Source organism: Rattus norvegicus, chromosome 6 (assembly GCF_036323735.1).
Source record: "Rattus norvegicus strain BN/NHsdMcwi chromosome 6, GRCr8, whole genome shotgun sequence".
Classification (NCBI taxonomy): Eukaryota; Metazoa; Chordata; class Mammalia; order Rodentia; family Muridae; genus Rattus; species Rattus norvegicus.
The window spans coordinates 30,822,441-30,837,316 of NC_086024.1; the positions used below are offsets into that span (position 1 = coordinate 30,822,441).

The 14,876-nt window shown below is 48.5% G+C and overlaps 1 protein-coding gene across 4 annotated transcripts in view; it reads left to right on the forward strand.

The window, feature by feature from the left end:
* Ift172 (intraflagellar transport 172) overlaps positions 1-14,876 on the forward strand; it is a 39,399-nt gene that overhangs the window by 20,600 nt on the left and 3,923 nt on the right. For all 4 annotated transcript variants that reach the window (XM_039111607.2, NM_053792.2, XM_039111609.1 and 1 more), the window contains 20 exons: positions 2,903-2,987; positions 3,242-3,334; positions 3,991-4,068; positions 4,254-4,502; positions 4,683-4,761; positions 4,926-5,046; positions 5,232-5,376; positions 7,410-7,499; positions 8,018-8,115; positions 8,244-8,379; positions 8,461-8,577; positions 8,871-9,013; positions 10,137-10,230; positions 10,526-10,590; positions 10,937-11,117; positions 11,346-11,455; positions 11,563-11,692; positions 14,218-14,316; positions 14,482-14,591; positions 14,718-14,781. In XM_039111607.2, coding sequence (XP_038967535.1) covers positions 2,903-2,987; positions 3,242-3,334; positions 3,991-4,068; positions 4,254-4,502; positions 4,683-4,761; positions 4,926-5,046; positions 5,232-5,376; positions 7,410-7,499; positions 8,018-8,115; positions 8,244-8,379; positions 8,461-8,577; positions 8,871-9,013; positions 10,137-10,230; positions 10,526-10,590; positions 10,937-11,117; positions 11,346-11,455; positions 11,563-11,692; positions 14,218-14,316; positions 14,482-14,591; positions 14,718-14,781 — 2,287 coding nt within the window. The remainder of the gene's footprint in view (positions 1-2,902; positions 2,988-3,241; positions 3,335-3,990; positions 4,069-4,253; positions 4,503-4,682; positions 4,762-4,925; positions 5,047-5,231; positions 5,377-7,409; positions 7,500-8,017; positions 8,116-8,243; positions 8,380-8,460; positions 8,578-8,870; positions 9,014-10,136; positions 10,231-10,525; positions 10,591-10,936; positions 11,118-11,345; positions 11,456-11,562; positions 11,693-14,217; positions 14,317-14,481; positions 14,592-14,717; positions 14,782-14,876) is intronic.

Sequence of the window (14,876 nt, forward strand, 5' to 3'; positions counted from 1 at the left end):
GGGTCTATGCACATGACAGCAGGTGCCCACCAGGGTCAGAAGAAAGCGTTATAAAAGAAAGCTTATAAAAGAAAGAATAAAATAGGTTTATAGTTCCAGGGTGTTAGACTTCATGATGGTAGAGTGAAATCATGGTGGCCTAGACAGCTGAGAGCTCACATCTTGTAACCAGCAAGCAGAGAGCACTGAAGTTGGCAGAAAGCTTTGAAGCCTCAAAGCCCCACCCCAGTGACACAGCTCCTCCAACAAGGCCACACCTCTTAATCCTTCCCAAACAGTTCCACCAACTGGGGACTAAGTCTTCAAGCATCTGAGTCTGTGGGAGGCATTCCTATCCAAACCACCGCAGTGTGTATGTGTGAGGGTCTGTGTACATGAGGGTCTGTGTGTAGGTCTCTCCACCTGAGTGCTGGTTCCTGCTGAGGCCTGAAGTACAGAAGTTAACAGGCAGTTGTGAGCCTCCTGATGTAGGTATTTGGAATTGAACTCAGGTCATCTGTAAGAGCAGTATATACTCCTAACCACTAAGCCAACTCTCCAGCCTGCCCAAGAGTTTCTATCATGCCTTCCATGTCTGTCCTGGTCATGGTACACAGGTAATAGACAGGTTTGTGACTTCAGAGTCCTTCAGACCTTGGCTCCACTTCCCAGCAGTGATGATGTCATTACCACGTAGCATATAAAGAAGTGTGGCTGTGGTGATGGTGATGAAGAACAATAAGAGAATTAGTCCAAAAGGCTTGTGGGCTATAAGTTCCCCCCTCTCCCCCTCAGACACACACAGACTATCAGCAAGTCCTAAGGACTCCATCTTACCTGTTTACTTTTTACTTTTTAAGGTGTGTTTATTTTTATGTGTATGTCTGGTGTTCTTGCATATGTATTTCATGTGTCTGGTACACACGGAGGCCAGAAGGCAGAATTGAATTTACAGATAGCTGTGAACCACCTTGTGGGTGCTGGGAACCAAACCCTAGTCCTACACAAAAGCTGCAGGTGCTTAACTACTAAGCTATTGATTTTGTTTTCATAGTCCAGGCTGGCCTAAATTTCATATGTAGCCATGTAACCATAGAATTCTGATCCTTCTGCCCCTACCTCTTGGTACTAAGATTACAGGCTTGTACCATCACACCCTGTTTATGCCACAACACCTGGCAAAAACTTTCTTAAAACCACCAATTAGGGGGTTGGGGATTTAGCTCAGCGGTAGAGCACTTGCCTAGCAAGCGCAAGGCCCTGGGTTCGGTCCCCAGCTCCGAAAAAAAGAAAAAAAGAAAAAAAAACAAAAAACAAAAAACCACCAATTAGAAGGCTAGAGATGTAACGCAGTCAGTAGAGTACTGGCCTAGCATGCATGAAGCCCTGGGTTTGCCTCCAGCACCACATATACCAACCATTATAACACATGCTTATAATTTCAGCACTTGGAACGTGGAGGCAGGAGGATCAGCAGTTCAAAGTCATCTTTGACTATATGAGTTCAAGACCAGCCTAGGTTATGTAAGACCCTGTTTCTAAAACAACAACAACAAAGCCCATTATATAACGTTTTTGCCCAGAATTTTCCAATAGTTTACTGTTATATTCAATTAAAAATCTGGACTGCTTGTCATGGCCTGTGGGCCTGCAAGTATCCGCCTCTGCTTCTTTCTTATTCCTGTTATCTACTTGCCCATTAGTCTCTAGCCACACTGTATTCTTTGATTCTGAGCTTGCCCTACTCGTCCTTGCTGGAAGTGTTGCATGGCCATTCCCTCTGTCCCATCTTGCCAAGACTATCTTAAAAATGTTTCTACTCACATATTTTAACCATACATACTAATGGGTTTCCTCATAGCACTGTAATGTGCTTTTTTGTATTCACCCCATCTCCCAATCTTGTCTCTCCCTCTCACTCTCTCTGGCCCGCTTCTTCCCCACCAGTTTCCCTCCTACCTTAATCTCTCTTTTTAATGATTCAGGAGTCTCTCTAGAGCTGCTTACAGGAGCACAGGTCCCTTACCAGTGACTACCACTGAGGGAAGTGTCTCCTCTCCCACCCCAGCACCAACCATTAACTGCCATGGATCTGAGGGAGGGGTGGGGCCTTGTGAGTGTCTCTGTCTCCATAATGGGAATATTGATGGTCTCCACATGCCACAGCCATTCAGGAAGACAGCATTCCACAACATACATTCTTTTCAGTCCCTCTTCGGAGATGTTCCCTGGACCTTAGTGGGGTGCACATGTGTCCCACTTATGGCCAGGCGCCCAGCAGTCACTTACCCTCAGTTCTCTAACCAGTTCTGGCTCTGCAGTTATGTCTGCCCACTGCACGAAGCAGCTTCCTGACTAATGCTGACTGCAGCACTACTTGGTGGGCAAAGCAACAATTACTAGGTGGTCAGCTGATAAATCATGTCCATTTAGCAAAAATAGCAGCAGTGGCCTCCCCACCAGGTCCCGTGACTTCCCTGATGCAGACCCTTGGCCAGGTTCACAGCCCCAGATGTGGATTCCCTGTTGTAGAGCAGGCCTGAAAGGTCCTGGTTACCCCCTAACAGAGTCGCACTTTGTAGCAGTGAGTGCATGTTTGCGTGGCCAGGGAAGAGCTGCTCTTTGTTGCCAGGTGCCAACCAATGTCAGTGGCCTCCTCAGCCACTGGGGACAGTGTCACCGTGGCTTGTTTCACTTTCATTCTCTCCTTATCTTGGTCCATTTACAGTTATCTGTCTCCACTGGAGTGGAAAATCTCGAAAACAAGGCTTTCCTCCTCCTTGTCCTCTCAGGGCTCTCTATGATCATATCAGTGCAGAGTGGACGGGGACACACGAGATGCTTGGTACATGTTTGTGGGACCCATGACGTAATAACAGTTCTGTGATGAGGTGACGGTTGTATTATTGCCCCTCTGCTGTAGGTGCTTCTCTGCTTTGGGTCACGTGGCCAAAGCTCGGTTCCTGCATGAGACCAATGAGATAGCGGATCAGGTGTCCAGGGAATATGTAAGAATCCTCCTCTTCACTCCTTCAGTCTCCCATGCTCTAACTTCTGGTAGTTTTAGTTCCATGATCCCTAGGTTGGTAGCCTCCCTACCTTCTTCTCCCCTGTCTACCCTCATGTCTAAAGTTGGACCACTTTGGAATTGTTGAAACCTCAGGCTGCTAAGTCCCTTAAAGAGCCAAGTCTCTTGGCCTCCATGTCCCCTGGCCTTCCTGTGTCTGCCCGTGCTGAGTGACCAAACCTCCTTTCCCTGCAGGGTGGAGAAGGAACGGACTTCTATCAGGTTCGAGCTCGCCTCGCCATGCTGGAGAAGAACTACAAACTGGCCGAAATGATCTTCTTGGAACAGGTAATGGGAGAAAGGCGGAAGAGGGGCTCCTGGGCGGGAAAAAGAATGAAAGACTGCGGGGTTGGGGATTTAGCTCAGTGGTAGGCCCTGGGTTTGGTCCCCAGCTCCGAAAAAATGAAAAGAAAAAAAAAGAAAAAAAAAAAAAAAAGAATGAAAGACTGCTAGTCAGTGAGTCTTCCCAGAGTTTGGGGAGAACATTTAGCTTAGTTTATTCTGTGCCTTCCTTAGGTTCCTCCTCTGTGTTAGTCTTTATCTAGGCAAGCATCCTCCTTTGGACTTTGATTTCTTCTTCTTTTCAGAATGATGTCTTAGCTTCTCTCTACTCCAGAACCTGTCTTTGTAATTCTTGTGTATAGGGTAGATCCAAGTTTTTGTGGAGCCCCAAACTTCTACAGTCTGAGCAGCCTTTAAGCTTCCTGTAGTTTATAGTAAATCCGTCACTGGAGCCAGGAGCGTAGCTCAGTGGTTGAGCATGGGCTTACCATGGGCAAGGCAGTCAGTTAAATCTCAGTGCAAGCTTGAGTTCACACACACACACACACACACACACACACACACACACACACACACACACACACCTTAGCCAGGCTGAGCAGGACTCACGAGTATTTGCCCCTCTGCCTTCCTGATATCCTTTCTTCCGTGTGGTACCCTAGAATGCTGTTGAAGAAGCCATGGACATGTACCAGGAGCTGCACCGCTGGGATGAATGCATTGCTGTGGCTGAGGCCAAGGTATTATTTCTGTCCTCTCTTCACAGTTGTTCAGAGTTAGGCCTCACTGACTCCAGGGCAGTCTGATAGGATGCAGAATTACCATACCATGCCATGGGAGGAAACACACTCTCACAGAGGAACAAGAGATGGAAAGTAGGGAGTGAGGCAGGATGGGATTCCTAGTTCCCTCTGTGCATGTCCAGGGACACCCAGCCCTGGAGAAGCTACGCAGAGATTACTATCAGTGGTTAATGGACACACAGCAAGAGGAACGAGCAGGTGAACTGCAGGAGAGTCAAGGGGATGGGCTGGCAGCCATCAGCCTCTACCTCAAAGCTGGGCTCCCTGCCAAAGCCGCACGGCTGGTGCTGACGCGAGAGGAGCTGCTGGCCAACACGGAGCTGGTAGAACATATCACCACAGCCCTCATCAAGGGAGAGCTCTATGAAAGGGTATGCTGACTGCCTTTTCCTGGCCCTTATCTCCAGGACCTGAACCCCTCTCCCACCCAAAGGAAGCTTGGGGAGGGACACATAACTGACTGACTGCATGTATTCCTTCCTTGGGGAACTCATTCTTGATTGTTTGTGTTCTGAGGGTTTCATTTACTGTGGCCATATGTGTATTGACAGGCAGGTGATCTCTTTGAGAAGATTCGAAATCCACAGCGGGCCCTTGAGTGCTACTGTAAAGGCAACGCATTCATGAAAGGTACTAGCCACTCGTGAGCATCCCTTGACCCTGTGCACTGTGACCCGTCCAGAGCCCTAGCATCTCCCTGGGGACCTCCTGCTTCCCCTCTACTCCTCACCCATTGACCACGCTTCACCCTTGCCCTGTTTTCCTGAGCCAAGTGCCTCTTCTCTCCCTGGTAGCTGTTGAGCTGGCTCGACTGGCCTTCCCAGTGGAGGTGGTGAGGCTGGAGGAGGCCTGGGGGGACCACTTGGTACAGCAAAAGCAGCTGGACGCGGCCATCAATCACTATATTGAAGCCAGGTATGGTGGCACAGGGATAGAATGGGGATTTGGGCATGAAGTGAGATTCTGAGCAAAGGAAGATACTACAGCCTGGAAGGAATCTCAGAATGTGGGCAAGAATGTGCTTTGGGGGGGGGTCTGTTTACTCCCTTTCCCCCTCCTCTTTCCTCATACATATTCAATGTCCTTCCTGACTATGCCAGGTGCTCCATTAAAGCAATTGAGGCTGCCCTGGGTGCCCGCCAGTGGAAGAAGGCAATTTATATATTAGATCTGCAGGATAGAAACACTGCATCTAAATACTATCCTCGTGTGGCCCAACACTATGCATCTCTGCAGGAGTATGAGGTGAGGAAAAGTCCCTTTCTGCAGCATTGAGCAGTGCAAGTGCAGGTTAGTAAGGAGGTCTCCTAGAACAAGATGTGGGGGCAGCTTACCCAGCCCTTCTTGCTGGAGCTCAAACAATATCACTGTGAATGAGGAGGTTCCCTTCCAGGCGCCCTCCCAGCCAGCTTAAGTGGTTCTTTATGAATAGCTTCAGCATAGCTAGTATAGACATCCTCCATGGCAGAAATGTGAGGCCCTTTAAGTTCTACCGGATTAGAAAGATGCCCCAGCAGTTAAGAGAACCAGCTGTGCAACTAGGAGAACTTAGTTCAGATCCCAGCATCCACATGGTCTTGCACATACCTGTAGCCACAGAGCCGTGGGGTAAAGGCAAGAGGATTCCCTTCCTCAGGCTTCGTGGATGCCAGCTCAGCTAAACATTACAAGCTCCAGTTCCCAAGAGAGACTCTGCCTCAAAGAAATAAGGCAGAGGGTGATAGAAGAATAACACCCTCCTTCCTTCTGTGTCTATGTGTGTACCTAATACACTCAAACAGACACACATGAACACAGACACAGCACATACACATACCACCCACATACCACACATACACCACATACATACACCACACACCCACACACACCATGTACACCATATATACCACAAACACACACAATATATACACCATATACATCACACACACACACCCATATACAACACACACACATCATACACACCATATACCACATACACACCATATACACCACACACCCACACACACCATGTACACCATATATACCACAAACACACACCATATATATACCATATATATCACACACACACACACATCATACACACCATATACCACACAGTTGGATATGGTACATACACCCCATATACACTACATACACATCCCATATACACCATACACACATCCCATATACACCACACACACACACCCTCATACACACACCATATACAGCACACACATACCATATACGTCACATACACACCATATATACCACACACACCATAATATCCTGAGCTCTTTTTCTTTTTTTTTTTTTTCCAGAGCTGAGGACCGAACCCAGGGCCTTGTGCTTGCTAGGCATGAGCTCTACCACTGAGCTAAATCCCCAACCCCTCACACACCATAATATATATCACACACATACACCATACACACACCATATACATCACACACATACACACACACACACACACACACACACATCCATACACACATCCCATATACATTACATACACATCCCATATATATCACACACACACCATATACACCATATACACCACACACACACACACACATACCCATATATAATACAGACACATCATACACACCATATACAACATGCACATACACTCCATATACACCACACACACATTCCATATACATCACACACACATCCATATACACCACACACATACATACACACACCATATACACCATATACACCACACACACCATATACACCATATATACCACACACATACCATATACACCATACACACACCATACATACACCATATACATCACACACACACACATCCCATATACATCACACACATACCATATACACCACACACACACCATACATATACCATATACATCACACACACACATCCCATATAAATCACACACACGCATCCCATATACATCACACATCCCATATATATATCTCACACACACACCATATACACCACACACATACCATATACACTACACACATACCATATATACACCATATACATCACACACCCATATACAACACAAACACATCATACACACCATATACATCATGCACATATACCCCATATACACCACACACATCCCATATACATGACATACACATCCCATATACACCACTCACACACATGCACGCACACACACATGCACACACTGCTGTCTTCACCCTCCTTTGGTCTAGCTCTTTCCTGGAGATGCATTTCATGTATACACACCTTCCTGTCAGCATCAACTACAGAGTGGTGTGTCAGTATCTGCACCATCTCAGTTGGATGTTTTTAATTTCAGATCGCTGAGGAGCTCTACACCAAAGGAGACCGGACCAAAGATGCTATAGACATGTACACCCAGGCTGGTCGCTGGGAGCAAGCCCACAAGGTAGAGGATGGGCAGTGTCTCCAAGGGGAGAACTCTGCGTTAGTGCCCATGTTGCTGCACTCCTTGATCTCTGATACCTCTCCTTACCTGGTTCCCTGAGAGCTAAGAAAGACAACTAAAATATACCCAAGGCAACATGGATGCCTGGCAATGGGAAAAATGAAGAAAGGCCCCTATTCCTTAGCCTGCAGCTCTGAAGAGAGCCGAGGGACTTGGGAACTACTGCTCCAAAGCCCCTGGTCACTTGATAGCCCTGTCCTCTCCCCTGAGGGACAATGTCCTGAGCATTGAAGAGCTCAGGGAGTACGTGGAAGTGTGGTACTACAGCATGTGCCCTGCATTCAGGGCCTCCAGTCTCCATCACACCGTAGCAGCATAGTTCTTTGTCAGCTCCTGGTGGGCAGGCTGAGTAGAAGGGCAGTAACGAAGTACCAGTGTGTGTTAGAGAATTCAGGAGTCCATGAGCTGACGTGTTTCCCTGTGCTTGGTGGGAACCCACCTGGGTTCCGTGTTCACAGCTGGCCATGAAGTGCATGCGACCAGAAGACGTGTCAGTGCTCTACATCACACAGGCCCAGGAAATGGAGAAGCAGGGCAAGTACCGAGAGGCCGAGAGGTAAGTGCGAGGAGCTGAGGCACCAGAGCTTGGAGAAGGGGTGGGCTTGAGGATGTGTGTCCTCCACTGTGAAGCAGTAGCAGCAGGGTCTAGGTGTAGGAGGCTCCAGGTGCCTTCCCTGTCCTCAGGCTGTACGTGACAGTGGAGGAGCCTGATCTTGCCATCACCATGTTCAAAAAGCACAAGTTGTATGACGACATGATTCGCCTGGTGGGGAAGCACCATCCAGACCTCCTCAGCGACACACACCTTCACCTGGGCAAGGTGAGCCCTTCTGTCCTGCCCACCCCATCCCCCTCCCAGCCTGAGTTCGTCACTCCTTCATCCTGATGCACTGTCCTGCAGGAGCTGGAGACAGAAGGCCGACTGCAAGAGGCTGAGTACCACTACCTCGAGGCCCAGGAATGGAAGGCAACTGTGAACATGTACCGGTCCAGCGGGCTTTGGGAGGAGGCCTACCGGGTAAGAAGTTCATGCATCCCACGTGACTAATCTTAACTGAAGAGTCTTCTTGTCAGAAGCATAGCAACACCTAATAGACAAAATTGTACTTAAAATTGTAAGGGCTTATGGATTTTCTGAAACCCATCCTCTGTCCTTAAACACTGACCTAAGTTAAGGGCCTGACACTTGGCCCTCTCCAGTGCTGACTTGGAGCAGGGTTCTGACCCCCATCATCATGGCTGGGGCAGGAGGCCAGAGTTGACCAGGGGCAGTTCTGCAGCGGGCGATGCTTGAGCAGCTTTGCTTTTCAGGTGGCCAAAGCCCACGGAGGAGCCAACGCCCACAAACACGTGGCCTATCTGTGGGCGAAGAGCCTGGGAGGAGAGGCTGCGGTCAGACTGCTCAACAAGCTGGGGCTTCTAGAGGCTGCCATTGACCATGCTGCTGACAACTGGTAGGTCCTGGCTAAAGGTTCCTCTCCACTCCATCCCTCCCAGAGCATCCTACACACGGAGAAAGAAAACTGAGCTGCAAATGAGAAGTAATTCCAAAAGCTGAGGCAAAAGTGAAGATGTGTGAACCAGGCATGGTGGGCCAGCATACAATCCTGGCACTTAGGGGTGGAGGCAGAAAGAGCAGAGTTCAAGACCAGCTTTACCTACATAGTGAATTTGAGGCCAGCCTAGACTACATCATATCATGCTCCAACTAAAACAGACAAAGGAAGAGTGAAAAACTGACCAGGTGTCACAACGCACACTTTAATTGGGAGACAGAGGCAGGCAGAGCTCTGTAACTCAAGGCAGCATGGTCTACACAACAGGTCCCAGGCGAGCCACCCACGGTTAAATAGCAAGTCCCCATTTCAGAAAGGAAGAAAGAGAGAGAGGGAGAAAGGAAGGAAGGAGGAAGGAAAGATACAGACAGACAGAAAGAAAGAAAGAAACAAAGAACAAAAGACAGATGGATGGACAGACAGACGGATGGATTGTAGTAGAGGTCTTTGGAAGAAGGTGCTTTTCCCTTCAGATGGTTGTTCTGAAGAGAAGGACTGAGCAGGAACAGCTTGAAAAGACAGGACTATGCCGAGTCAGTAACACTGCTGGGTCATCAAAAGCATACTTTGACGATTTCATTTCCGCATGCAGTGGGCTGTGATCGTGTAGCCCCAGCACCCTGTTTTATCCTCCACCTCTGCTGGCCCCCTTCTTATTCACAGCTAGAACCCCCCCCCCCCGAGATAGGGATTGTTTGTCTGTGACCCACTGTGTTTAATTAGGATAGCCTGTGTGAATGTTGGGAGGGCATTATTTACTGTGCACAGGCAACCCATCAGCATTGTCTGTATTTCTTGAGCAAACATCATAAAGACCAGGAGCTGAGTCTGGCTGGGACCCAGTAGTGCTTGGGGAGCAGGGATGGAGCTGCAGAGCCCTCTGCTAGCCTCAGGAAAGCACAGGATTGCCCTGCCTCTTCCATCTGGTATCTGTAAATCTGCCCTGTTCTTCCCCCCCCACCCCGTTTCCATTGCCTTCTGTAAGTATTAAGTACAAACTATTCCAAATTGTCCATTTCAGCTCCTTTGAGTTTGCCTTTGAACTCTCTCGGCTAGCCCTCAAGCACAAAACCCCGGAGATTCATCTCAGATACGCCATGTACCTGGAAGATGAGGTACGGATGTGATTTTGTCCAGCTATACCCCTAAACATGGTTCTCAACCTGTGGGTCATGCCCCCTTTAGGCGTGGTATTAGATATCTGTGTCTCAGTTATTTACATTAGGAACCATATCAGTAGCAAAATTACAATTAGGAAGTAGCAGTGAAAATAATTTTATGGCTGGGGGTCACCAGAACATAAAGAACTGTATTAAAGGGCTGCGGACCACAGTGACCAGTTCAAATCTCTGTCTCCTAATTGCTCGTAACATCAGGCTCCTCACCACATGTGACTGTCCTTCTGTCTAGGGTAAATTTGAAGAGGCTGAAGCTGAATTCATCCGGGCTGGTAAACCCAAGGAGGCAGTCCTCATGTGAGTGTCCCCATATCCTTTTTTCTTTATTTATCAATGGGTATAGAAATGCATGCACATGTATGGAAGTCAGATAACAACTTTCAGGAGTTGGTTCTCTCTGACTGTGTGGTTCTAGGATTTGAATCAGGTTGTCAGTTTTTGTGGCAAGAGCCTTTACCCACTGAGCCATGTCTCCAGCCCTGCCCTGGGCTAGGATACACATAGTGCCCAGGATCTTTCTTGGTCCTTTACTCACAAACCTAGTATAGTGGACCTAGTAACCCCTCAGCCGTGCCACTGCCTGCTCCCACTAGTGAGGCTTCAGTCCTGGACTCAACATCTCCTATGTCCCCGTCTTGGGCAGGTTTGTCCACAACCAGGATTGGGAGGCAGCTCAGCGTGTGGCTGAGGCCCACGATCCTGACAGTGTTGCTGAGGTACTTGTAGGCCAGGCCCGTGGGGCCTTGGAGGAGAAGGACTTTCAGAAGGCAGAAGGGTTGCTGCTTCGGGCCCAGAGACCAGGCCTGGCTCTCAATTATTATAAGGTGAGTCACTGTGATTGGGCCACAAAGGATGGATGAATTGGTATGAGAGGCCACAGAGCTCCACACTGATTCCTGGTGATGTAAAAAGCAGGGAGGGAAGGACAGGCAAAAGGAGGGAAGGGGAGGTCTAAAAGGTCAGCAGTTAGGCCAGAGGAGCCTGTGTAGTGAGTGAGTGGTAGGAAGCGTTTGAGTCCCCACCTCTGCCCTGATACCTGAAAATCCGAGCAGGAGGCTGGACTCTGGAGTGATGCTCTGAGGATCTGCAAGGACTATGTGCCTGGCCAGCTGGAGGCCCTGCAGGAAGAGTATGAGCGAGAAGCTACCAAGAAGGGGGGCAGGTGAGAAGCCTGTGTCCTGGCAGTGTTATCAGGACTTGGCGGGATGGGACACAATGGCCCGCACTACCCCTCCCAACCCTGATCATGAAATATTCTCATCCCCACAGAGGCGTGGAGGGACTTGTAGAACAGGCACGGCAATGGGAACAGGCTGGAGAGTATAGCCGTGCAGTGGACTGCTACCTCAAAGTTCGAGACTCAGGAAGCAGTGGCCTGATGGAGAAGTGCTGGATGAAGGTGAGGCCCCAGACTGCCCCTGCCCCCATTCCCTTAAGTCCATTCCCAAGTGGCTGCCTTTCCAAATATTCATCTTGATCCTCCAGTGACTCTATTTCAAGTCTAAGTACCTGCTGTGTGCCCTAGAGCCAAGACATCTGAAGACTAGATGAGATATAAGACACACACCCTGATCGGCCAGGTTAGGGGCTTAATTACCACCAAATCTGAGTAAAGACGGGTTTGTGAAGTAGAGTGCAGAAAGACACCTGAGCTCTCGTGGGCTGGAGTGACAGTCCAGAAGGTTCTCTGAGGAAGGAAGGAGAGCTTGAGCAGTAGCTAGAAGGGCAACTGCAAACCCAGGGCTCAGGTGAAGACCATGACAAACATGGCTGCCCTTCACACCTCCACACAATGGCTAGTTCCTGCACAGAAGCTTCCCCTGCAGCAGACTCAGCAAACCCAATACTCACCAGTCCTAACACAGATCAGTCAGGGACTCAAAACTGATAGTGTGTGTGCCTGAGAGAGAAATTGGCTCAGTTACCTCAGTAGGAAAGTCCCAAGGCCTGCATGGAGCCTGGAAAGCAGGAAGCCAAAGGAGAAAGTGATGTACTTCCTGTTTGAAGGCTGGAGACCCAAGAAGAGCTAGCATTTCAGTTCCAGAGTGAGGGCGGGAAAAAGCCAGAGTCCAGTTTAGACAACATTTGGGCAGGCAGAGTTTTCCTTGACTCTCAGGGTGAAGGGAGCCTTATGTTCAGTTCAGACTGTGAGGTGACTGGATGGATCCGCATCAGGAAGGTCCATCCACTTTACAATTGAAACACTAACCTCATCAAGTGCATCCTCACAGAGACACCCAAGCTGTGTGGGCATCACTTATATCCTGTGTATTTCGGTCGCCACAAAGAACTAAGCAATATGTCAACCCATCTATTATCTTTGCAGTTGGGCATCCATGCAAAGTTGGCTTAAATGATGAACCTTGGGTACCGGGAAATGTGCTGCTGGGAACCTGAGGGGCTGAGGGGTAACTGGCTCTCTAAATTAAAGACTGTTGTGTCGATGCCTTTACATTCCCGGGGTCAGTGAGTAGGTCCCACGAGGTGGAGCAAAGGAAGTAAAGGGGCTGATGGTTGGGTGTGAGGTGTGAGACTTCAATCAGCGGCACTAAGCATCCAGACCTTCTGTGCTGTTCACTAAAGTCTGGGCAGAGCTATACTTTCAGATCGGTCACAGGATGGCTCCCAGGATGGGGACAAAGCATGCTTTAAGCCTTGCAGAGTTGGCAGGCCAGGAAAGGAAAGGGCAGGGAAATTAATCTAGACTATAGCTAAACTGAGTCACATGGAATTAAAATCGGTGAGAGTGTGGACATCCCAGTGGAAACTAAACCATCCAGATCAGCCCTGCCTGCTGGAAACATAACGCAAGGTACAAATGTGTTATTTCAGCTTTTGTTTTTAAGATTTATGTATTTATTTTTTGCGAGTACACTGTAGCTGTCTTGAGACACACCAGAAGAGGGCATCAGATCCCATTACAGATGGTTGTGAGCCACCATGTGGTTGCTGGGAATTGAACTCAGGATCTCTGGATGAGCAGTCAGTGCTCTTAACCGCTGAGCCATCTCTCCAGCCCATTATTTCAGTTTTTCAATACCAGTTTTTGATTAAGGTTAAAAGAAGATAAAGTTGGGCTGGAGGTCCTGAGTTCAATTCCTAGCAACCACATGGTGGCTTATAACCTTCTAAAATGAGATCTGGTGCCCTCTGCTGGTGTGCAGGCATGCATGCAGGCAGAGCACTGTACACAATAAATAAATAAACAAACAAACAAATCTTTTAAAAAAGAGTTAAAAATAATTGTAATACACTTAACTGAACATTTATAAATCGACATCTTGTACTGGAGAGATGAAGTGGTTACGAGCACTTGCTGTTCTTCCAGAGAACCCAGATTACGTTCCCAGCACCCACATGCAGCTCACAACCATACAGAACCACAGTCCTAGGGGATCCATTGCCCACTTCTAGCCTCCATGGGCGCCAGACACAGACAAAAGCACAGTCAAAACACCCATACACATAACATAAAAATAAGTAAAATCTTTAATATTGACATTTCACATAGCACTCATTGAACTTAATATTATTGGTATCTGCCATTCTTTTTTGTACTGTTTTCGAAATCCAGTGTACATGGATAGTCTGAGGCTCACACAGAGTTGCAGGGCTCTGCCATGTGCATTTCAGTTTTCTCTATACTTTGCTCCAAAGACTCTATCTTTGACAAAGAAAGCGCAGTGACCTCAGACAGTAAAAACGCATCTGAAGAGCTCCTGTGAGCCCGATGGAGAGGAGCGTTGTCTAGTTTCATGGTACTCAGCCAAAAGATGCTCAGACCAGGCCTAGCTGGGGGCAGGAGATGGGGGTGAAGTTGTAGGATCCTGAGAACACCAGACACTGGAGAACAACATGAAGGCCACTAAGCCTTAGTACCCTTTGTTTCCTCTGCCCATTCCCAATCTCTGTCCACCAACCCAGGCGGCTGAACTGTCCATCAAGTTCCTGCCTCCCCAGCGAAGTCTGGAAGTGGTTCGGGTTGTAGGTCCCCAGCTGATTGGAATTGGAAAGCACAGTGCTGTAAGTGGGGCTGACTGGATCCCACAGGCATGGCTGGGACGGGATGGGGTCCCGTGGAGGTGTGGCAGTGTTCTGGGAAGAGAGAGGGCAGGAGTTCACCAAGTTGGGGGGAAACCATTGCATTGGATGGAGAGATAGTTTTCACTCTGATATCCCACTGTGCAGTCTGCAGAACTCTATCTGAACCTGGACCTTGTCAAAGAAGCAATTGATGCCTTCATTGAGGGTGAAGAGTGGAACAAGGCCAAGCGCGTGGCCAAAGAGCTAGATCCCCGGTAACCACCAGGAGCTTCGGCTTTTCAGTTCCTTTTGTAAACACCAGGGTTGTGGGGAGGGGCTCTAATGGGGAGGGTGCGGTGTCCCAGGACTGTGAAGTTAGCAATCTCTGTGTATCTTCCCAGGTATGAAGACTATGTGGATCAGCATTATAAGGAGTTCCTCAAGAACCAGGGTAAAGTGGATTCGGTAAGGCTCTCAAATTAGGAGGCAGAATGCAGGAAGTCTAATGAGGAGGCTGAGCTCCTGCCTAGCATATGTAAGGCACTGGGTTCGGTCCCCAG